At 43.2% G+C, this 24,418-nt stretch overlaps 2 protein-coding genes across 3 annotated transcripts in view; both read left to right on the top strand.

Moving 5' to 3' along the window:
- The first annotated feature begins 217 nt into the window (after window positions 1-217).
- Window positions 218-24,418, top strand: part of LOC306960264 (actin, cytoplasmic 1) — a 90,721-nt gene continuing 66,520 nt past the window's right edge. Inside the window, exons 1-7 of one of the 2 annotated variants that reach the window (XR_013792668.1) lie at window positions 218-331; window positions 1,707-1,832; window positions 3,005-3,244; window positions 3,971-4,217; window positions 4,699-4,890; window positions 5,090-5,271; window positions 5,655-6,085. Coding sequence is in view for 1 of the 2 variants with exons in the window: in XM_079552641.1 (XP_079408767.1) it covers window positions 1,710-1,832; window positions 3,005-3,244; window positions 3,971-4,217; window positions 4,699-4,890; window positions 5,090-5,271; window positions 5,655-5,798 (1,128 nt within the window). In the remaining variant the exon portion in view is untranslated. Of the gene's footprint in view, window positions 332-1,706; window positions 1,833-3,004; window positions 3,245-3,970; window positions 4,218-4,698; window positions 4,891-5,089; window positions 5,272-5,654; window positions 6,203-24,418 lie in introns of those variants that run through there. The other variant, XM_079552641.1, reaches the window with a different exon arrangement.
- LOC306960470 (uncharacterized protein) lies at window positions 9,112-23,702 on the top strand (the record flags this gene model as incomplete). The annotated part of the gene is made up of 18 exons (XM_079552900.1): window positions 9,112-9,141; window positions 9,254-9,374; window positions 11,067-11,193; window positions 11,278-11,371; window positions 12,940-13,090; window positions 13,684-13,792; window positions 13,941-14,066; window positions 14,270-14,332; window positions 15,879-16,001; window positions 16,075-16,230; window positions 19,281-19,334; window positions 19,471-19,685; window positions 19,933-20,012; window positions 20,094-20,183; window positions 20,840-20,917; window positions 21,158-21,262; window positions 21,356-21,458; window positions 23,644-23,702. The coding sequence occupies 18 exons, from the start codon at window positions 9,112-9,114 to the stop codon at window positions 23,700-23,702; spliced, it is 1,884 nt and encodes a 627-aa protein (XP_079409026.1).

The raw sequence follows: 24,418 nt of genomic DNA, 5'->3' as shown, positions 1-24,418 counted from the left end.
ATAAACTAGAAGACCCCCAAAGTAAACTAATAAAATAAAATAAAGTAAAAAACCTCTCTACTTCTACTAGCTAGCACCATTGACGGTTACCCATTTAATACATCCATAGTCTCCATCCTTCCACGAGCCCGGCTATCTGCATCGACCACGCCCTCCGGAGCCGGCCGGACCAATCACAACGCGCCCCGGCCAAAGTTTGCCTTATATGGAGTGGGGCTGCAGCGCGAGCCCAGATAAAACCGCCGAGCTCTCTGTCTGCCATCGCAGTCGAGCTCAGACCTCCGAACAGCACCGTGCCAGCCCTCATACAGCCAAAACCCGCCCCACAGAGGTAAGAAACGGCACATTCGTCACTTAAATTGCGTTTTTTTTGCATCCGTAATGTCGTAGTGTTTGCTTTGCGTTTCGTCGGCTTCGTAAAATGTGGCGTTAATTTTGAGCCAGACGAGAGGCACAAGAATGAATGGACGAGAGGATGAATCACTTGTAGCTAGGAGCTCTATTCATTTCGTTTTTGATAGTCTCCTGCAAGTATTTTATATAGGCGACGTATGCATTGATGTATATATTTGTATTCATTTATTTCCCCCCTGCTGCTGATTTTAATGCTTTGGATTATCTGTGCAGTTAATCGAGATTTGCTGAAAATTTCCTCGAATTCGCTCTCTGGTTAATCAAGTATTTTATTTTTTATTTTTTTTTTAATCGTTTTTGCATCAGTGACCCTGCCTGGTTTGGCTTTTAGACCAGTACAAATTAGCTTGATTTTATATTAATTTATTTTTGCGATGTGGCCCAGCCCTGAATGCTCTTGAGATTTAATGAATGAATGAATGAATGAAACTCCACTCACACATTTTCCCCCCAAGACTGAAAACGATGGTGTTTGTATTCCGGACACGCTTTACGAGGCGTGAACCTGTCACTGACTCAGTTTTTTTTTTTTTCCTGTCATCGCGTTGTAGTTTTTAATCCGACTGGGCTGTTAAAAGGCTTGACCTTCCAGGTTTACAATCCAGCCTTTGGCGTAGTATCAAGTCTGGCCGCTCGCCCCGGGCCTGGAGAAGCGCAGTGCTGCGTAAAGCTATTATGGGAAGTTATTAAATGTTAAAGAGAGTGACGTTGGCTGATCACGGCTCGTTTGTGGCTGGGAAAGGTCCACCGGTTGTGTCTTGGGGAGGGGAGGAGGGGAGGGGGGGGATGGCGGCGTCTGGATGCATGGCGCGCATAGGGCAGTGATGCTCGGGTGAAGGGAGTGGCCGTGCGTCTTTGGAGGCTTGCACGAATTATTAGAATGAGCATTTGCAACAGCTAAACGCGTCATTTTGCAAGGTTATCAAAAATGCCTGTATTGTCTATATGGCTTATTTTTATTTTATTTTTTATTTTTTCAATTCGGCCGCTGTTAATGCAAATGTAGACTGTGGCGACTGATGGTACACAGCGGGGTTATCGCAGTTGACCACAGCAGGACCGGGCTGTCGGTGCCTGGCTCCTGCACACTTTTGCCTTATATGGCCACAGCCAGACCCCGGGAGAAAAAGCCTTTTGTTTCCTTGGGTCTGGCATGTAACTGGAAACTGCGCCACTGCGACATCCAGCGTCCGACCTCCAGCATGACCAGGGCTTTGCTCACACAAAAAAAGTAAATGGGCACGCTGTTCTTTTTTTTGTTTTTTAAAAGGGTTTTCTCTTTTGTGTCATAGAAAATGGAAGACGATATTGCAGCCCTCGTCGTTGACAATGGATCTGGAATGTGCAAAGCTGGCTTTGCAGGAGATGACGCTCCACGCGCTGTGTTCCCCTCCATTGTTGGGCGACCCAGGCATCAGGTAAATGAGTGCAGCATGCATTAGTAAGTTGGTCATTAAATGGGTTTTGAAGCCGTTTCGGTTTCATTACTTTGGGGAAAACGCACTGTAGGCTTGTTTTATTTGATGGGCGCAATGCACATTAATGAACATCTGCATTGAAACAAAGACACAAACACTGGCTCCAAACGATTTGATTACAAGTTGGAAGGATGTGTGTATATTGTACTGCTGTCAAATGTGACTGTACCATTTTATTCAGACCTATTACCTTTTGGACACTTTAAAATTTTTTAAAAAATCCCATGATTTCCAAACGATGGCATGTGAACCACCAGTGGTTCATCTGCAATATCGCACTTTAATTCAAACTTTTTTTTACTTTTGCTTTAGTAATTCATTTGGTCCCCGCAAATGAGCTACATCTCAAAGAGCATTTTATTAATAATTGGCTACTATTTATCTGGTCTAGACCTCATTTACACCCCATTTTAGGCAGAATTATTCCAAGTTGGGTTTATTTTAGACCCAGTTTTGTGCTTATTTGATCTTTGTCTAAGCTTTGTGGTAATTGGGTCAAATATATTTTGTTTCAACTATGCTCTACAGAGTCTAACTTTTAAAAGTTTTCCCTAAAAATGTTTGCCACAACCTTATTGGGATTTGGCCAGTGCTTAATCCTTCCAGGGTTTGGGATCAGGCAAAAAATGTATCTGTAATGTTGAGTGTTTGGGCAAATGTTTTGGCCTGTTCCCCAATCCATCACTTCAAAGTGTTCCTGAAAATACAAATTGGCACTGGATGTGGCCTACATAAAAAAAATACTGTATCAGCTTCTTTGCACCAATATTATACCAGTGAGTTACGCAGCTCATGTCACTGACGCTCCAGAGCATAATTTTTTATTTTTTTATTAAGTTGCTGCTTCACTGGTGTATATGCATTTCTTGCACACTAGAATAATCCTACAAATCAAAGTATTTGGAAATTCATGAAAATCTCACTCCGGGAGGAAATAAAGTGTTTCAAATTAAACGTATCAAAACTGCTCTTGGGTAACTTTGCCTAATGTGTGCCCTTAAGCGGTTTCTGAAGACCATTTGCCCCAGTAGTGATTCCTCGATCTTTCCGTGTAGTCCTTGCTTCGTATACTGTGCTGAGAAACTTGAACAAACCTTATTTTTTTGCCTCAGGGTGTGATGGTTGGCATGGGCCAGAAGGACAGCTACGTGGGTGACGAGGCGCAGAGCAAGAGGGGCATCCTCACCCTGAAGTACCCCATTGAGCACGGCATCGTCACCAACTGGGACGACATGGAGAAGATCTGGCACCACACCTTCTACAACGAGCTGCGCGTGGCCCCTGAGGAGCACCCCGTCCTGCTGACCGAGGCCCCGCTCAACCCCAAGGCCAATCGTGAGAAGATGACCCAGGTACGAGATTTTTATTAGGACGAAAAATCAAGCCTTGATCTGTTGAACAAAATGGTACCCTCTCCTCTTCAAAGCGTCTTCTCTGCTGTCACTCCTCCTGACCCTCGCCATCCAGGTTTCCGCTCTCTGAGCTCGACTTTCATCTCTGGGGGTGTCTCAGGTTTCTCAACAGTGCTGCGGTGCTGGGTTCGCGTGTAGCATGTAGACTGCTGTGGAGAGTTTGCAAACTAGACGCTAAATGCATGAGGAGATTGATGGACAGTGTGGCCTAGAAGAAGCTATTTGCTCTTAGGCTTGACTTTGGAATCTATTAGTGCACGTCCCAGTAGTATAGGAGCACTGGTGTCTTAAATCATTAATCATTAATCTATAATTGTTTGATGCTCCATTATCAATGATCTGAAAAAGTTTACTTCTACTTGTTTCCTCAAAGAAATCATTTTTAGTTGACTAATTTTTGGCACATGAGTCTTACCAAAGTAAGACCAATAGTATTGTGCCATTTGACTTATGTTTTGTCCTAATTCTAGTAAAGTAGAGTAGTAGTAGTAGTAGTAAAGTAAATCTTTCTAGTCACGTCAATGCTCACGAACCCAAAAGCGGGTTAATATAATGCATGATGTTTACCTTACTACTTTGCTGTCCTTGTATTTTCTAAAACCTGCCCTTTTCCATAAACCTTGCATGCCCCCACATTTTTTTTAACTGACTTTCCTTTTTGCGCAGATCATGTTTGAGACGTTCAACACCCCGGCCATGTACGTCGCCATCCAGGCCGTGCTGTCGCTCTACGCCTCCGGTCGTACCACTGGCATCGTCATGGACTCCGGCGATGGTGTCACTCACACCGTGCCCATCTACGAAGGCTACGCACTCCCCCACGCCATCCTCCGTCTGGACTTGGCCGGAAGAGACCTCACAGACTACCTCATGAAGATCCTCACCGAGAGGGGCTACAGCTTCACCACCACAGGTAACACGGGCCGGGTCCTCTACATGGAGGGAATGGGCTGAGGTGAAGTCTCTATGCTACATTGAGTAGATGTTTAGTAAAACGTATAATCTTTTTAAACCTTGTGGCAATAACTTGGGCTAGTAAGGCACCCAGAAATTGTAGTCCTGTTAAACACTTCATCGTACTTTTGCTGAGGTAACGTTTTCCCCAGAGCATGCACTTACGCTTGTGGATAATTTCAAGTAGTTATCCACATTCTCATGCGAAAAAAACATTTTAAATGCCTTAACCTCTTGTCCATATCATTAATGTAAAACATGAACAGTTTTGGGCCTAGCACTGCCCCCTGAGGAACACAAGTAATGCAAACGTTCATCAAAACACCTTTTTAACTTGACTAATTGGATCAGATTTTTTTTCCGGCAAACTCTAGTACTACTCTTGATACTTTTGACTGTTCTCCGGTCAAACTGCTAATGTGTAAACCCCTTGTGTGCAGCCGAGCGTGAGATCGTGCGTGACATCAAGGAGAAGCTGTGCTACGTGGGGCTGGACTTTGAGCAGGAGATGAATACTGCCGCCTCCTCTTCGTCTCTGGAGAAGAGCTACGAGCTCCCCGACGGACAGGTCATCACCATCGGCAACGAGAGGTTCCGCTGCCCAGAGGCCCTCTTCCAGCCCTCTTTCCTTGGTAAGTGCAAGAAAGCGGTTAAAAATATTACATGACACAAGCTCCTATTGAGAAAAGGTATTTTCTTATAAAAGTGCCCAAAACCTACTAATTCAGTTCATAAGAGACACATGGAAGCCTTGAATATGCAAATTAGGTTGTTTTGGGGAATTACCAGAACCTTTTATACCAACAATTGACCCCTCCCCCTCTTGAATAGGTATGGAGTCCTGCGGCATCCACGAAACCACCTTCAACAGCATCATGAAGTGCGACGTGGACATCCGTAAAGACCTGTACGCCAACACTGTCCTGTCTGGAGGCACCACCATGTACCCAGGCATCGCTGACCGCATGCAGAAGGAGATCACTGCCCTGGCCCCCACCACCATGAAGATCAAGGTAACCATCAGTACTATGAATATTTACTGGATCAGACTTGGAATACGGTCTTACTTGCTGTAGGGATTGAGGGTTCCTGCACTTGCCCAAGGCTGAGTTGGTTAGATTTTCACAATTTTGTAGTTGCTAAGAATTGTCACCAGAGTGCAGTGTGACAGCGTTGGTAGTTTCAAAATCTTATGTGAAGGTTTGTGTAGATGGAAGACCTTTAACTGTTTATGTGGATAGTTTGAATACGTACCTGTAAAGTGTGTCTAAACATTTCAAGGCAAATTCTACCTACTATAGAATTGCTTCATTTCATTTGGAGTTTTAAAACCTTGACCCTCATCTACGTACACTCCAGTTGTTACCTGAACGAAACTCCCCTCTCTCTCCTCCAGATCATCGCTCCCCCAGAGAGGAAATACTCCGTGTGGATCGGCGGCTCCATCCTAGCTTCCCTGTCCACGTTCCAGCAGATGTGGATCAGCAAACAGGAGTACGACGAGTCCGGCCCTAGCATCGTCCACAGGAAATGCTTCTAAACACCCACAGACTTTCACCCCATTTCCACTCCCCTCCCAAACCTCTACTCCCTCCCCCCCACCACCTTTTACGAACCACACACTGCTACGACCCAAACTATCCTGGGGGAGTCTGTGTGAGGAGCCGCGTGAAGGAGAACATGAAGTCCATTTGTGAGGGTCCATTCCAACATGTTTGCTCACCACCTTATTTGCCTCTATGAAGGTCTCGTCCCTGCTGGGTGCCAGTGCCCGACAGTTCTGTAGTATTGCTTATTATGTAAATTATGTAATCTGAAAGTGTTTTTGTTTTTGTTATTTGTAACTTCAGCCTTAAATGATATGGTTCAGTACGTTCATTATGCAAAGTTTCTACCTGAAGGTGTATGAAGGTTCAATAAAAACGCACATGTCTGAGTCCAGAATGTCTGCCTTGACTTTTTGCTTCCACTATTGGCCTTTTTTTTGGAGCCATTTGTTACCATGGGGAATGTGCTCGTCCAATGCTGCTGTTGCGAATTGTCTCCAATCACCACACTGTCATCCAGCAAGGATCTGCCTCGAGTGTAATGGAGCTGTTGTCGAAACTGCCTAACCTCTTACCCCTGCATTAACCTAGTGCAGTTTCTCCAGTTTGACTTTACGCTTCTTACCTTAAGCTTCTTTACTGGAGCTTACAGCCTATAGTCAGAGAAACGCCTCATCTGAAAGCTACCAAATTGCTATAAACGGTCACATTAGCCATCACTATGACTCTTTAGCATCACTTTTAGGTTGAGTAATGCCAAACTGCAGTGTGGAATGTGCTTTTTACTGAAATATTGTCCTTATGCAGAATAAGATGAGGTCCAGGCACTCGTCACTTGCAAAAGTACGTTTATTTCAAAGCCAGAAATGAGTGAACACAAGCTCGTGTTGCCTTGTGCCATCTTCAGGGTGTGCATGTGTTGTGCTATGCTGTTTTGCTATTTGAAGTAGACCTAGTGTTGACAGTCTTAGGGTAGGCCACGTGCTGATAAAGTCATGCAAATGTGTTTAAAAAGCCTTGAAAGCCGCAGCTTGAATTCCACATCTATGGAGCAAGGCAAAGGTAAGGTTGCCAAAAAATGTGAGAATGTTGGTCTATCCTGGTCTAGGTTATCTGGAGCCACATGTGCTTCTTTAAACCACTTTTTGATCGTTAATGGATAAGTGGCTGCTATATTAGGCCACATCTGAGCCAGAATGAAGGCTGAAAATGTTCACTGAACCATACATATTTCCTTCTAATACATTAGTTTTAAGATTAAATTTGTTTTTTTTTTACTTCTCACCTTTTTAATAAAGATTTATGCTTTGCAAATAACAGTTTGAAAAGGGACGAAGTGGCTCTCTTTAAGATTTCATAATCCAAACAAATTAAAGATTGTAAGAAGGTCTAAATCGCCACTGTTGCACGTTTTATTTTATTTTAGAGCTCATATAGGCCAAACAAATATATAGAATCAACAAATGTGTATAAATTGCGTCGATGCACAATTTATGAGGCGTTGGGGGCATCTAGTGGCCACTATGGTCCTCTGCACGTATCCAACATTTTTTTTACTTGCCACAAGACTTTTGAATCGATTTTGTGCACGCTTTTCTGGTCTGAACTTTATTAGCTTCATCTTAAGGATTGAGTAAGTCTCAGCGTCAACATTAGATGCATATTATTTTATTTATTTATTTATTATAGTTTTGTTTTTTGTTTTTTTCGAAAGGAAAGAAATAAGTAAATGCTTTTTATACAACAAAAGTGAAATAAATAAATCGATATTTATTTTTTTATATATTTATTCAGCGATAAATGCCTTGGCGGATGTGAGCGCGCGCCACTTCCGCCGTGATTCAGGATCCAGGCGCGAAACACACTTCACAGCTTTCTGCACGGTTTTGGTCAAAAAGGGTGAGAAACATCTTTTACTCGAACCACCGCGTGTTTTCTGTGCCATGTTTACTCAGTTCTACAACTTTTGTCCGCAATGTCAAAGTGTCAAACGTGTTTTTTAAAGCATGAAAGTCGCTTCAGGAAAGTGTAACTTGTGTTGCGTAGGTTCACTTTCGCATCTTTGTGAAGTGATGATAACGTGGCTTAGTGCGTTGTTCCACTGTCTGCGATTTTGCTGTAAATACTTATTGGAATTAATCAAAAACGCTATTTTGTGTTGACATAGCGTTGACTTCAGAACTAGCTTATGCGCCAAAGAACCACAATGAAACTACAGTAAACACAATAATCTATCGCCAAGGTATCGTTGTCGCGATATTTGATTACGCAGTAAATGTCCTTAATAAGCTGCACCTGATGTTTAAGTTTATATATCGCCTGAATGATTCAAAAAATCACAATCATTGTTTGTGCCAGTGCTGTGCAATACTTTCAATACTTGTGTTTGGAGGCATTTTTTTCCTGCAATTACTAATTGTATCGCAATACATATCGGATCGGCCCTATCTATCGCAATATGGCCTAAAATCTCTATCGTGATATAAAAAAGAAATATCACGATAACAATATATTTGACGATATAATTGACAACGAACAAATTACTTAAAAAATCCAGCCTTATGCCTATTTGGAAGATTAATGCAAAGGTATTTCATTTTTTTTTTTGCGCTATACTAATTTCCTCACAAATATCATCTACTCAAGCTTTTTGCATCCTTCAATGCATTTTACTTTTTAAGAACCAAAGTACTTTATCATGTACCCCACCTGAACCGAACACATTTTGTCCAGTTTGGCTTTACCCAAATCTAAAAGCTTTAAAAAAAAAAAACGTAACAAAAGCGCATCAAAAAAGAGACAAAAACGTGACAAACACATAAAAACGATGCGACTATGTGACAAAAAAGTTACAGTCACTGTTGTGGGTTTTGGCTTTCGAATGAGGCACTGTTCTCTCCAGTCAAGAAGCATTTTAGATTTGGGTAAAGCCAAACTGCAGAAAATGCACTTGGTTAAGGCGGGGGACCGTGGGTTCAGAGGTAAAAACGTTGGACAAACTGCTCGATATTGGAAAAAAAAATGCAAAATATTGCGATAAGGATATTCTTGCGATATTTGGCTACACCGTTTCAACGCTGCATGTCAGATAGGTGAACAGATGATGAATATTGACTTCCCATTAGTGTTCACCTCAGTCTCCTGACCTCAATATCATTGAACCACTGTGGGGAGATCTCAAACATGCAGTTCATGCAGAACAAATTACCTTTTTTCACAATAAATGGGCTCACAACATCACCATGAGTGAAAAAAAAAGGTTTTTCTGTTTCTTTATTGGCACAACTGTATCTTTTGATTTTGGTCATGTCTTACATAGTGGCTGTTAAAGGCCAGGTCTTAGTCCATTATTACCCCGAGGTTAATTGATTGATCTCACCCTGGACAGTCTGGACAGTCTGTGAACCAGAAGGTCGAGTACTGACATGTTGGTGTCCTCTCTTTGCAGCTGGAGCGTGGGATGTGCGCCACAGTGGACAGCGGCGAGGTCATCATCCTCAGTGATGAAGACGACGAAGCGGATGCGTCGGTTCTGCTCGTGGAGGTGGAACCAAAGGATAAGAGCAATGGTAGAGAAATGGAGACTTTTTTTTTTTTTTTTTTTTTTTTTACCAAATTCATTTGAAAGTACGATTTAGGTTCTGTTTGAGCAATCCATTAGAACCATAATGTGTCCTTCATTAATGATGCTCTATATCAAAGCCTCTTTATTAGGGATGTCCCGATCAGGTTTTTTTGCCTCCGAGTCATTTGATTTTGAGAATTGCCCGATACAGAGTCCCGATCCAATACCTAATACATTATTTTAAAAATTAAGAAAAAAAACTATATTATTCAACTTGTTTTCATTCATGGTTTTGGATATAGAGAGTAACTCTGCTTTGTCTGTTTTTTGTTGATTGGCAATGAAAACAAAACTTGGTCAATACATTTTTTATGCACTGCAATGTAAAAAACTGTCTGGCAGCACAGAAAAAAACCACAGCAGTCATGTGGCCAAACAGTTAAATAACACAATATATTTGGCCAAAAGCAAAGTGTGCCATGTTAACTTGATTACAGTCTCTTTAATAAGTAGATATAGGGTGACCTCACAAAAATAGCTTTAAAATGTATTGAAACGATGAGTTGCATAATAATTTGGAACAGTAGATTTTGAGGTTTTTACTAGATTTATTTTTGAAAAAAATACTGTTATCACTGCGCTGGCACTTTGGATGGATGTGGATTTGTGGATTTCTCAGACGAAGGGGGGACATGGACTGAGCAATGGTGCGAGCGGTTTGTCGCAGTAGGTGGAGTGAGTAACAGAGGCGCTGGGCCAGGGGGAGAGGACAGAAAGTGGTTTGCGGTAGCTCGAAAGCTGATCAAAAGTAACGAGAATGGACGGAAGACGAGTCCTGATCGGGAGGTGTTGTCTGATTCCGATCGAGTCTGTAACCACGTGATCGGGATCGATTTCCGATCACGTGATCGGATCGGATCGGGACATCCCTACTCTTTATATTATAAACCCGCTGGTCAGAGCCGCTGCAGATCCTTGCACCACTTTCACTTAGGGCTGGGCGATTTTGTAAGAAAAAAAAAATCGGGAGTGTTTTCTCCATGTTGAATGATCTCTATTAGACTTTTGTTGATGATAAAAACAACAAACATGGCCTTTCCTGTACCATTAAGTAAACTGATGCTGCGTTTGTATTTGAAAGTGCGGCTTACTCTGTCCTGCAGCAGAAAAGACAAGCTCCACACCTCTAAACCTCACAGAACAACATCCCCATACCCACCCGCTCTTACAGTTCACTGTAAGTCCAGCTAATCCACTCCACGCTGCTTCTTTCAGCTACAGAGATCCAAAATAAACGCAGCCATAGTTTTCCTCTTTGAAGGTGAAATAATGAATGATCCTCTCGGTATCGCATGCCTAAGTTTGTCCGAATGATTCCCTGGGTTTGATCTGAAAGGCGCTGCTGCAGGGTCCGGATTCTTTTCCATCTCTCCGCTGATGTCAAGCGTTTTTGCAGCTTTCCTCGTGCTCAGAGGGACGATGGTTCTTGACCTGGATAAATGAGTAGTGCTAATCCTGATCAACCTCAATTAGATTCAAATTCAGTTCCTTTACCAGCCCTACTTTTGCTTCATCACAAACTATAGTCTCTGCTGTTTTTGGATCCATGTTTTAAAAATGTGTAAAACCATGCACACATGCTGAAACATGCTTCAAAGGAACCATTTCTAAACCAGAAAGAGGGTTATGTTTTCAGCCCTGTTCATACCTGCCCTGTCAGAGAGCGTGTTACCGGCCAGCGACGAAGACTTGGTGGTGACTTTCTCTCGTCGCGCGGACCTGCTGCCTCACGCTCGCTACGACTGCCCCATCCAGCCCTTCATGTACGCACAGCACATGCATTCATACATGCAGTTCTCTGGTTTATGTATGTCACTGTGACCGTCGGTGTGTCCCGCTGTGTCCAGGGCGACGGAGTGTGAGATCAGTGCTCCCGTGCACAACAACAAGCTCATCTGTGAACAGTGTTTCTGCTACATCTGCGACAAGCTGGCCTCACAGGTGGGTCACGGGTTCAGATAAGAGTCCAAAGGGAAGAGATTAAGATTTGATTGATTGTTTAAATGAGGTTATCCCGCTCCTCTCACCGCAGTGATCCAGCTGCTCACTGTCCACTCTTTAGTTTCATGATTTGAGCAGGACTTGTATCATTTGCCACATTTATAATAGAGTGACTTACAGTATTTAATTTCTATAAGGAAGGCAGGACCCAGTCTTAGCATTGACAAAATACATTAAAGATCATCTCCAGAAACAACAACTTACTCAAAGTGGTGCATCTAAATGATGTCCTAGTGCTGTTTGTATTTAGTCCACTAAAATATTTAGTCATATTTTTAGTTAGGGGGTATTATGCTTTTTTCAATCACATAGCACCAGTCTATATCACACTACAAGGATGACCAAACCTTCTGTTGGTCTGTAAATGCAGTAAATTAGAATAACTGCCTTCTATAAAATGGCTCTCTCAAAATGGCTGTAGTGAATGTCTTGAAATAGGCCTCTGTCTCTTTAAGAACCTCTGACCCTTTCAGACACGCCCCCTCCACACGCTGTCTGTGGCATCAGTGGGGAGGGGGTTCTGCTGAGGAGCAGTGGTTGGTTACTCGGCTGGTGACGAAAGCTCGGAGGCGTCTCCAGGAGGTGGGGGCGTTCCTAGGAGGACTCAGGCAAACCTATCCCTAAAATGGCCGCCATCAGAGTTTTTACAGATTACTCAAAAATACGTGAATGTGCCAAGGCAACACTTCAGGCATGTTTTTAATGAGGGAATGACATAAAAACATGATGTAAAGCTTGAAAAAGTAGATTTTGCATAATACCCCCCCCTTTTAAAGTGTTTTTTACGGACTAAAATGAGACTAAAACTAAACCAAAAGTTGTTTATCAGACTGAAACTGTGGCCAAAATGTCGCAGTTCCTGGTTAAATAAAGGTCAAATAAAAAAAATATATAAATCATTTAAATTCTCTATTGAAGGAACAGCTCTATGCTTTGTTCATGTGGAAGAAGAAACCTGAAACAGAAAACGCATGTTGACTAAATTATTCAACTTAGTCGACTAAATTGACATGCAATTTCAGTTGACAAAAACTCGACTACAACTGAAGAGACTTGTTTGACTTAAAGGTGCATTATTTTCCTGCAAAAAAAAAACCCTATTTGTTAGTAATTTATGTTTTTCGTGACCCAATAGCTGTTTGGTTATCATGGCTCCTTTACTTTTCATTACGGCAGCCTCTCCAACGCTCCAGGATCAATTGTTTTGTAGGTTTTCAGGTGAAAGGGTCCATCAGCAGTGAAAACCTACCAGCAAGTCTAAAAACAATTGATCCTGGAGCCACTGTGATGGAAAGTAAAGGCACCAGGCTAACCACTCATGCAGCCGCTGGGTTACTAAAGCCAAACACGCAAAAAGGTTGTTTTTTTTCCCCACATAATGCACCTTTAATGGTGTCCAACAGTGGCCATTGCCCAGATTTCAGGTAGTAAAAGCTGACACGTGGATCTAGAAGGATTGACTGTCTGAGAGGAGGTTTGCGCTCACCTGCTGTGCATGTGTCTTCCAGTGTGAGACGTGGAGCTCCAGCGGCGTGTGTCACTGCAACAGCCACAAGAAGAGCACCTTCTGGAACAACCTGAGGAACAGCACCCTGCTGGGAGGACTGCAGAGCTTCAACCTGACGCTGTGTGAGATCGACTCGCACCTGAGACACGCAGGTAACACTCGCTCTTTACAAACCGTCCACATGGTTACGCCAGCTAAGCCCAATGCACAAATGGCACCAAAGTCCGCTCGGCTCTGACCCACGCTTCAGTCTGTGCGGAATGTTCCATGTGGGAAGCCAAATGAGTGACCTCGAGCGGAAGCCGAGTTTTCACGTTATTGTTGAGTCGACCCAGGAATCCATCTTGTGCTGCTCCCTCCGATCGGTTCGAAAACCAAACCACTAGAGGTGTGGGCCAATCACGGGGCAATATTGTTGTGAGAAGGCGGGTTCATTTGCTGACAAGACGCACTTTTTTTGATATAGCAGCAGTTTATCGTTAATAAGCTTTGTGTCTTCTGCTGTCCCGAACAACAAGACTGTCGGGCAGGCTGCATTCGCCGGGATCACCTGTTCTCCGTGATCATTGTGGGATCTTTGAACAGTTAAATGTGTTCATGATTTCCCCTAAATGACAGGAATCCCCTCCACTTACGCTATGGTGCACAACATGGGCTTCTTCTCCTACAATCTTAATCTTGTTTTAAAATACACCTTTCACCCTTTGCCTGTTTAACTTGTCTTGTGTTTTTTTTTCTGTTTCAGAAGCCTTACTGCAGCGGTTCAAAGCAGAGCTGTCTCAGATGTTCTCTGCTTACCTGAATGGGAAACCAGCCCAGGAGTACGGTCTCAAACTCCAAGGAAATGTCCACGAGTAGGTTGTGTTTGAGCTCTAAACGTAACGTAAGAGGCAGATGTATTTTTATTTGAGACATGCCTAATTTGCCCTCGGAATAGAATGAGGGTTGGAAGGACAGCCTTTCAGAAGTCGTGTCTCATTCAACTTTAATGCCTTCTTCCAGCTACACGCCGGTGTTCGACTGTGTGAACGCCTTCCTTACGCTGGCAGAGAAGCAGGACAGCAGAGCGGGGGCCATCATGCAGCTGGGGGCCGCCGAGGCGTTTGTGCGCCACTACTCCGCCTCAGGGTAACTCCCACTATACAATCTACCCCTCAGGCAAAAACATTAACCTCTTAACCGAGCACATTTTCTCCAGTTTGGCTTTAGCCAAATCTCAAACCCAATTTTGACCAATAGAATAGAAATATATATGTTGGTGTCATACTGTATTTTACCTTAGTACATATATCTATATATATCTAAAGATGTTTGTGTTTCTTTCTCTGCAGAACGTTTGTGCCACTGCTGCCTATGGCCAATGCTTTTGCGGCCAGAACCTCACTGATAAACAGGTCAATTTTTGCTTTTTTCCCAAACCCAACAAGAATGCACCTGTGTTATTCATGTCAAGTCCATTTTTAAAAATCAGAAGTGATGCACGGATCGACCCAAAACCCTGCTGTTAACCCAGGTCGAGTGCCTCAAATATAGTAGTGTATAGCAGTGTTTTGAGTCCATGGGTGATTTCAAAGGTTTCTTCAGCTGTCCAGTAAGTAAACTAAACAACCAGCGCCTTTTCTCCACTGTAAACTCGCGATGGACGGGCGCTGTGTGGATTCGGGTTGGGTCGGGTCAGCAAATTGAGAACCATTTTTTTAGGGTCGGTTGGGTTTGATTTTCGTTGCGTCGGGTTGGTCAGCGTGAGAAAAAGATCTATTTGTGTCGTCTCATATAAAGTAAATAAAAAGGAGAATAAAGGTAAAAGGGACAGAAAACGTTTAAAGGCCATTCATGATCAAGTCCATAAAACACTGCGGTTTGATTTAAATATTATTGAATACAATAATATCAATGTGAAGTGGACTACCGGTATACACATTTTAGATGATAGATTTTGGCACCTTAAAGTAAAAAGATTTATTTCACTAAATCTAATGCATTTGTCAAAAGACTAAGGCTAAAACAAACTAAATTAAAACATGTTTAATATATGTTAAATGTATATGTTAAAACATACACTGAAATGCACCTCGTGGTATTAGATCAGTATATTGTACATTAGTAGCTACACTGAGCCCAACTATATCAGATTAAAAAAAAAAGGAATAAATGAGGGTTGGTCCATATCACATCGTGCACGGCAATACCGGTATAGTTTTCGGACACCGGTGTAAACTTTCATGACATGGTAGATGAGATCATTTGCATGCACAGCTGATTTCAGAGCCAGGCGGAGATCGCAGCTGATCGCGCTCAGAGTCACTCAAACATGACTGTGGAGGCGTCAGGGGCAGGCGCTTAAAAAAATCCAATGATATAAATGAAGGATGCCCCTTGAGTAGCTCATAAGGGCTCAAGATTTGACCATGGATGAACTCAAAGTTGTAGCATTGCCTAGCTTACTAGCTAGCTTTCCTAGCCTGGTGCTAACAACAACACGGTTAAGAAAACCACGTTGCAAACGCGGTTGAAGGCTAATAAGCTAATGAGACGTGGAGAGGAGAGATAGGGGATATAGTGAATCCTTTGAAAGCTACAATACATTTGACTCATGTTGCTGCCAAACACATGTCCTCAACACGTTATTACTCACAGGTCTATCCCCAGTCTCCGGACCATAAAAACTCAAGTAAACTGCACAGAGGAGGGTGAACTTACAGAAGCATTTTATTGTGATGGAGATGAAGGTGCAGCAGTTATTGTAGCCATATTATTGTATCTAATGTGAGAGATTTAGGTGAATTTAGATGAATAAAGAGAATAAAATACCATGAAGTATCTTGTCGGGTGTCAATTATATCACCAGATATACCGTTATTGCGATATATTTTTTTCATACCGTGATATACATTTTGGCCACATCGCCCTCCCCAGAATAAATTGTAATTATCATTTCAGGGTAGTCTCATTCCTGCAAAGACAAATCGTCACGGGCGAGTTCACCCTGGAATTCAGCCACAAGCTGCAGGAGTTCTACAAGACTCTGTCGTTCCCAGCGCAGCTGAAGGCTCTGAAGAACAGGTGAGGGTGTAGCGTGACCTCGATGAGGGCGTGTGTGTGTGTGCCCCCGTCTGACCCCGCCCCCTGTGTTCAGCCTCTGTGTGCGGCCCTGGGAGGACGTGCTGCTGGGCTCGGTGCTGCGCGGGCAGAATGTGAGCGGCTTCCGCAAAGACAAAGGCAAGAAGGACGTGCTGGTGGAGCAGATGTCGGTGGTGCAACTCAGGGCGGAGCGGCTGCAGCAGCAGGGCAGGTACCAGCGTGGAGGAGGGTGGGGGGGTGGGGTTAAACATCCAGGATGATGCTGTTGCAGGTGTCCAAAGTGTTGTTCTGAGCAGTTCTGGCTTCTATTACGGCACCATCAGTTTGTCAGCATTCCCTTAGCTAAAAATGACTGCTTGTACAATATTTAAAGGTAAGGGTATTATACTTTTTGCAGATACAGTCTTTGGTAATAATATCACCTCTTTATTACTATCTTACACTTGGTTAGAAAATGCTATATTGATCTAAAACAAAATACCCAGTAGATCTCCCCATAAGCCCCTCCCATCCCCTCCTCTCACTCCCCTTTGCTGCACAGCTGTTTTAATAAAGACAAAGCTGTTCTGAAGCTATGGCGAGTGTTTTTACTTTGCGGATTAAGGATTAAGCTTGGTTAAAGTTAGAGAGAGGAAGAGTGCATTTCCTGGATTGGGGGGAGTGTTTTGGAGGTGATTCAAAGATGACTCAAAGATGCGCGAGTGGCTCAAAACACAGCTCATTTGTTATATTTCACCTTGTAAACGTAATCAAATACTGTAGAGGAATTCATCTCTTTGTGGGTGTTTGTATTGGTGGTATTGCAGGGCTTGAAATGAACTTTTGAACCTAATGAACCTAATATGAAATTTAGTAGCACAACCACAAAAAAAAAAGACAGGGAATCTTTTAACAGGGAAGAAGGGATTTTTATATTGCATTTTAGATATATTATTTTAGCTGTTTGCATTGATTCAGCAATCTACAAAAGTCATTATATATTAACACTGTAAATGGGACATCAGATTTTGTTACTCCCAACTGTTAAAGGAATAGGCCACCGTTTTTTCATACTAAGATATGTTCTTAGCTCACTTTAGTCGAGTTGATATATCCCCGTCTGGTCTTTGTCCGCGCGCTCTGTCACGCAAACGGAGCACATACGCAGCCTCTCCCACATGTCACATAGCTCCGAAAAAGCTCACGATAGAAGCTACCAAGCTCTTCCACGTGTTCCCTATTTAAATAAAGTTACGTGAAGTGTTTTCATGCGAAGTATATTTACCCAGAAATGTAGCATGTCGATTTTATAAGCAGATAAAAAGGGGGACTATATTGTGAGGCGTAATGATACGAGGAGCACAGCGTCCGCGTAGTAACTCCTAAAGACTTCCCCCGCTCACTTCCGTCAATAACCTTTAGGAGTTACTGCGCGGACGTTTTACTCCTCGTATCATTACGCCTCACAATATAGTCCCCCTTTTTATCTGCTTATAAAATCGACATGCTACATTTCTGGGTAAATATACTTCGCATGAAAACACTTCGCGTTACTTTATTTAAATAGAGAACACGTGGAAGAGCTTGGTAGCTTCTATCGTGAGCTTTTTTGGAGCTATATGACATGTGGGAGAGGCTGCGTATGTGCTCCGTTTGCCTGGCAGAGCGCACGGACAAAGACCAGACGGGGATATATTAACACGTCTAAAGTGAGGTAAGAACATATCTTAGTATGTAAAAACGGTGGCCTATTCCTTTAATATATTCTAGCTCATTGCTCCCAACCATAGACTCTCCACTCCGCCCCTGCTTCATCACACCCGTCGTCTCCTCACTCTGTGCTGCAGAGACGGCTCATAACACGCGCTACAAGCTGCAAACTCCTTTTCCAGGACCTTTGAACACGTGTTTGACATTGTATTTCGTGACTTTATGTTTTGTATTTTGTATTTCAGCGCTGCACGAGGGGGCGAGCGGGTTGGATTGAAGTTTCGAGCGTCATGAGAGATACCCCAGTCCCAATAAGTTCATGAATGATATATAGTCCCCGGTTAATCATAAAGAGACTACAGTTGCGTAAATGCATTGGCACATTCAGTGAAAGTGGCTGATGAATGAGAGCTGAGCACAAGCACTTCTACGTAGGAACAGAGAACACGGACTGGGCTGGTGCAGGTCGGCCCAGCGCGTGTGACTGACAGCAGCGCTGAGCCTAAAGAGAGGACAGACCTAGTTTACGATACGCTCTCGATCTATTAATGAACAGAAAGTTTGCTGTTGCTGACAGGCAGCGTTTGTGAAAACAATGATGCCATTTTTTTAAGGTAGCATGAGACGGCTTTCTTTTAAGGTGGACCGGAGCATTTACACTGGTCGCAAACATGCGAGTGATTCTATTTTTGGATCGCAAAGGCTTAAATTTGGGAGCATATGTGACTAAAATGGTCGCAATTTCGAGCCCTGTATTGTTTTACCACACTTTACACACTGTGCATGTTTTGAGTCATCTTTGAGTTTTCTCAGTGTAGCGAAAGCTCACACAGCGCTCCGCCTGCCCCCCGAACTCCTCCTGTGCCTAGACCTAGCCAGAAAATGCTCTTCTTACACCTTTGGTAAAGCTTATTCCTTCATCGCTGAGCACAAACATCTCCCAGCAGGAAAAGCATGAACCGAGAGCATTTTCTCCAGTTCAGCTTTACCCAAATCCTGTAGGCCAGTGTAACGCCTCATTTGAAAGCTAAGATCTACAAAACTCATCTGAATGGATCTTTTTCCTCACGTCATCATATTTTTTTCCATCATTTTTTGGGGGGTTTTCAACTCATTATTGTAACTTTTTTGTCCATTTTTTTATTCAATATTTTGCCACTTTTTCATCATTTTTTCATCATTTTTTGTCACTTTCTGTCGTGTTTTTGTCATTTTTTTGCCAATTGTTTTGTCAATTTTTTGTCACATTTTTGTAACATTTTTGTAATTTTTTTGTAAATTTGTTGTAAATTTTTGTGACATTTTTGCCACATTTTCATAATTTTGTGGTCAATTTTTTGTCACATCTTCATCATTGTTTCGTCTCAGTTCTGTCGCTATTTTCTCACCTTTTTTCCAGAAGATTTTGGACTGGGGTAAAGCCAAACTGGAGAAAATGTGCTCTGTTCAGGTGGGAGTTAAGGGGTTAAAGTAAAGTGCAGCTGAAGGAGAATTTGTTTAACCTTGAACATTTTTTTGTGTGGCATTTCTAATCAACAAAATGTAGGATAATGATAAAGCTTGTGTGTACAGGTACCGGGAGCTATTTCGATATCTCCGAGTGGTGCAGACCGACGACCCCAAAAGGTAGGTTTGTCTCACAATTTCAAATCTACAAGGCTGAGTCTTCGGACCTCAAATTGTAGAATGTGAACCATACGTCTCCTACTGCCGTGAAAGTAACTTCTCTCTCCCTGGCGCTCCGGGGGGGCCTGTGCACCAGTTTCCAGCAGCTGTTGGACCTGATGCCGTACTTCCTGTGCGCTGACGGGCAGCTCAGCCTGGCCTTCCAGACGCTCATGACCACACAGAGCTCCCGCCTCTCGCCCCCCCTCTTCCTGACCTACCTGCACATCTTCAGAACAGCCACGGTGCCCATCCAGGTCCTACGGCAACATACTGACCTCTGCGCCCCCGCTGCCTGGAAGCCTGTTAAAGGTGGGTGTGGGGACAGAGTCAAAAGTTTCCTGTTTTGTCCAATTTAGTTGTGAATATCAAAATTTCCCCTCATTCCCGAATGTTTGCAAATCTTACTAAATGAAATATGCTGAGACCATTTTTTGTGGCATTAGAAAAACAGTATTTAGGCATTTAAAAGCATTAAATTTGACAAAGAACCTAGAAGCCCAAACTTGGTAAGCTCAATCTGTTTGACTCATCCCTTACGCCCTGTTGTCTCGTGCAGATGCGGTTCCTCTGAAGCAGGTGGAGCTGGTGAAGTTTGCTCTCAAAGTTCAGGCCTTTTCTCCTGACGTAAGCAATGATGTAAGTTACCCCCGCCACAGTTTTTTGTGTTGCCTGAACTGTTGCGCGGCTGCTAACCTTCCTCCCCGTGTGCTGTGGCAGAGTCAGTGCTGGATCTGCATGCTGTCTATGGTCAGTTCTCCAGCTGGATATGACTGTGGTCTTCCAGAGCCCAGCGCAGACTACCTCCGTGTACGTTGACGGTCGAGTACCCTTGGGCTACTCGGGAGCCTCACTGTTCCCATGTTCTCTAACCTCGCTGTTCCCATGTTCTCTAGCCTCGCTGTTCCCATGTTCTCTAACCTCACTGTTCCCATGTTCTCTAACCTCACTGTTACCATGTTCTCTAACCTCACTGTTACCATGTTCTCTAACCTCACTGTTACCATGTTCTCTAACCTCACTGTTACCATGTTCTCTAACCTCACTGTTACCATGTTCTCTAACCTCACTGTTCCCATGTTCTCTAGCCTCACTGTTCCCATGTTCTCTAACCTCACTGTTACCATGTTCTCTAACCTCACTATTACCATGTTCTCTAACCTCACTGTTACCATGTTCTCTAACCTCACTGTTACCATGTTCTCTAACCTCACTGTTCCCATGTTCTCTAACCTCACTGTTCCCATGTTCTCTAGCCTCACTGTTCCCATGTTCTCTAACCTCACTGTTCCCATGTTCTCTAACCTCACCGTTCCCATGTTCTCTAGCCTCGCTGTTCCCATGTTCTCTAACCTCACTGTTCTCTAACCTCACTGTTCCCATGTTCTCTAGCCTCACCGTTCCCATGTTCTCTAGCCTCACCGTTCCCATGTTCTCTAGCCTCACCGTTCCCATGTTCTGTGCAGGAATCCAAAGACCTGGTCAAGTCCATCCTGCTGAGCCAAAGCAACTCCAACCTCCAGATCCCACGCCACTTCCTCGAGGTCTGCTCTGCACAGTGTTTACATTCAAAAAGCTCAATTCTCTGAGTTTTACAAATAAATCACCAAAAAAGCGTTCATCCGTATCGCAAGAAGCCTCATTGTTGCTAAAGTGATGGTGACTCTGGGGCTTTTCTTCAGTTATTTGCGTTTGGACCGGCTGTTTTCTCGTCCTCTTTATTTCCTAAAGTGAGGATCTGTTTGGTGATGAATCTCACTGTCACTGTGGTCTGGTGTCCCCAGGTGTACCCTGACCAGGGCCTGCTGCTGCTGCTCACGGAGGCGCTGGCTCAGAGGCTGCTCAGAGGCCTGCTCAGCCCGCTGCTGCCGGTGCTCTGCGTCTTTCAGGTACAAAGCTCTGAGCAAGTCTGATCAGGGGCTTTGAGATTTGAGTGGCAACATCTGAAACACTTGATCTGACATGTATGTCCTGTGTTTCAGAAGAACGTGTGGGCCCAGCGCTGTCTGTGGGACAGTCTGTCGTCCTGTGAGCACTTCAAGGCCTTCCTCTCAGAGACGGCCGGAGAGAGAGGCGTCAACTCGGGTCAGAGACATTTACCGCGGTACATTTGTTTTGAAAGGAAAGCAGTAGTAGCGGTTTATTTTGATACACGGTTACACTGTAGTTTGGCTTTACCCAAATCTAGAAACTTCAATATAGTGACGAGGATGAAAACGCACCAAAAACATCATCAAAAAGGAATGTGACAAAAGAGCAGGAAAAAAAGTGACGACAGCACAGTAACAACACAAGGAAAAAGATCAGTTTTGCAGGTCTTAGCTTTCAAACGAGGCGTTACACGGGCCTATAGGCTGTGAGCTCCAGTCCAGAAGCTTTAGGGTGACAGTGGCGCAGATGGTAGAGCGGGTCGTCTCATGATCGGAAGGTCGGGGGTTCGAATCCTACCTCCTGAAAGTGCACACTGTCGTTGTGTCTTTGGGCAAGACACAACGACAGTGTCTGCGTACATTGGTGTGTGAATGAGTGAGTGGATCCTTGTTGTAAAGTGCCTAATGTAGGTGGAAAAGCGCTATATAAGTTGAGACCATTTACATTTAAGATTTGAGTAAAGTAACCCATCACTTTGACCAATAAGGTGAGCTTTCTCGTGATCCGACTTGTCAGGTCCAATCAGGGTAGGAGAGGGGCGGGACTTAAGTGTTATTTCTCTCTTATAAAGATTTCACATGCAAAAAACATACAAAATAAAGACAGGTATGTTATTCAGTTATTCAGGGAGTTGCCTGTTCCTTAGGCGGCAAATTAAAATCAATCAATTGTTTTGTATAGTCTCACAGGGCTGTACAAACAGAAAAGCAATGAAACAGAACAATGAACAAGACAAAGTAAAGTTCAGGCAAATGAAGTACCCAGGCAAACATAAAATCCAAATAAGCGTCTGCAGCAGGTGGTGACGAGCCGCGTGGGTGTCCCCTGTCCTTACTCTCTAGCACCGGGAGAAAAAATGAAACCTTGTTTAGAGTCCTTCAAAAGACTAGTTCTTCTTGTCCAGTCCCTGTATTCGGGGTTCTTCAGTTCCTCCGTGGACAGGGTTAGACCTAACCCTAACCCCAAATCTTAAAGCTTCTCGACTGGAACTTACAGCCTATAGGCCAGAGTAAACTAAGACCTTCAAAACTGATTTAAGACTTTTCCTTGCGATGTCGATCACTTTTCCGTCATGTTTTTGTTGCTTTTTCATCACTTTTCCGTCAATTGTTTTGGTGCAGTTTTATTTGGGCTGCGCAATTATAGAAAAAAATAATAATCACGATTGTTTTAGTAATAATTGAAATCACGATTGTTTGAATAATCGTGATATCAATTATTATTAAAACGATTATTTGTTGCCTTAAAAAAACATTATTTTATTTATTCATTTTTATTATTATTTTAAAAAAACAACTATGGACTACATTTTCTTTGGACAATAAAAGCATTTTTTTTTATATGTTCACGTTTCTAAACTAATGCAATAGGGACACCTGCCCCCTGCTGGCCAGCCCTCACACCTGTCCAACAGAGCCTAGTGGCCTGATGACATCATCACACAGCGCTAATGTTTTTATGTCAAACCAAAGCCTGAGCCTTTAGCACGTGAAATGCGAAGGGAACAGAAAGAATCATCTCAGTGGCATGAAATAATAAGAGTTTGTTTGAGCTCCGTTGATCTGCTCCTGAAGAAGAGTTTTAGACTTTTCTACAAAACAAAACCAGGGCCTGAGCAAAGGATATGGAGACTTCTAAAACAGCTGTTCTCCTTTCAGCACAAGGTGAGCTCTTAACAGTGGCGTTTTCTCTAGAGTTTGGTGTAAAAAATATTAGTACGATGTTATTTACAGTTCTGTCACGCTGCGCTGGTGTTTCAGCTGATCAGACGCGTCACACAAACCGCGCAGGGCGGACTTTTTGTGCTTTGGATGGACGAGCGGGAGGGCATCCTTAATAATCGTTTGTTCTCGATTATGCTATTTTTGTGATCGTGTAGTGTAATAATCGAAATCGTAATGGAATTTCGATTAATTGCACCGCCCCAAGTTTTATCCTCATTTACATCTTGTTTTTGATGCTATTTTGACACTTTCTTCAAGGAAATTCGGTTTAGATTTGGGTAAAGGGCTCGGTTCAGGCGGGGGTTAAGAGGTTAAGTGACACATTGAAACTGTCTCATATCTTACATCAACAAAATGAACACTTCCCTTGTAACACTGCTCTGTTTCCACTGTAGACAAGACCCTTGACTTTCTCCACACGCTCCCTCCCCCCTCCTCGCACACAGACCAGTGAGTATTGACATGTATCTGTGGACGATGTTTTTGTACCATGAGATTTTGAATTATTATTGTTTTTGCTGTGAAAAACCCCCAAAACATTTTCAGTTCACATTTTTCAAAGTGTTTAAAAATCCTGGACGATTGAGGAAGGACGGATGTATTGAAAGGATTCCTGTAGGTCTGGTCTTAAGAACAGTCTGTGGTGTTTATGAAGATTTATTTACTCAACATTTTGACATCTGTGCAGTTGCTCAGTTTAAAAAAAATGAATAGAAGCTTTAATTTCAGAATCTGCTGACCTATAAAATCTGAAGTGTCATTTGCTTGTCTCAAATTAACTTTGCCTTTCTTCCATGTCCTACACTGGCGGCGAACAGCACGTACTGTAAGTCCTTAGCCCTCTACACTCGATGACCCTCTTTTTTTTTTTTTTTGCTTTACTCGACTGACCGTTCTCTCTGTTGACCTGTAGGCAGTGCAGAGGAAGCGTGGAGCGTGCACATCCTCAATGAGAGCTGACCAAAGTGAGTGCCATCTGTCACTTTCTATTCAAACCCTGGAAATACAAAGGATGATTCTCGTATATCATGTAAAACACCATACCTTCCCCACAATTGAATGTTGAATGTACTTTAAACAAGCCTATGACATTTTCCCACTGAGCTGTACGACGTTGTAAACAGAAATGGTTTTGACGTCACAGACCATTCAGCCACTTGAGGTGACGAC

Source organism: Gobius niger, assembly GCF_951799975.1.
Source record: "Gobius niger genome assembly, chromosome: 3".
Taxonomy (NCBI): Eukaryota; Metazoa; Chordata; class Actinopteri; order Gobiiformes; family Gobiidae; genus Gobius; species Gobius niger.
The sequence above is the reverse complement of the archived record's forward strand: the minus strand, read 5'-3'. Positions and strand labels throughout refer to the sequence as shown.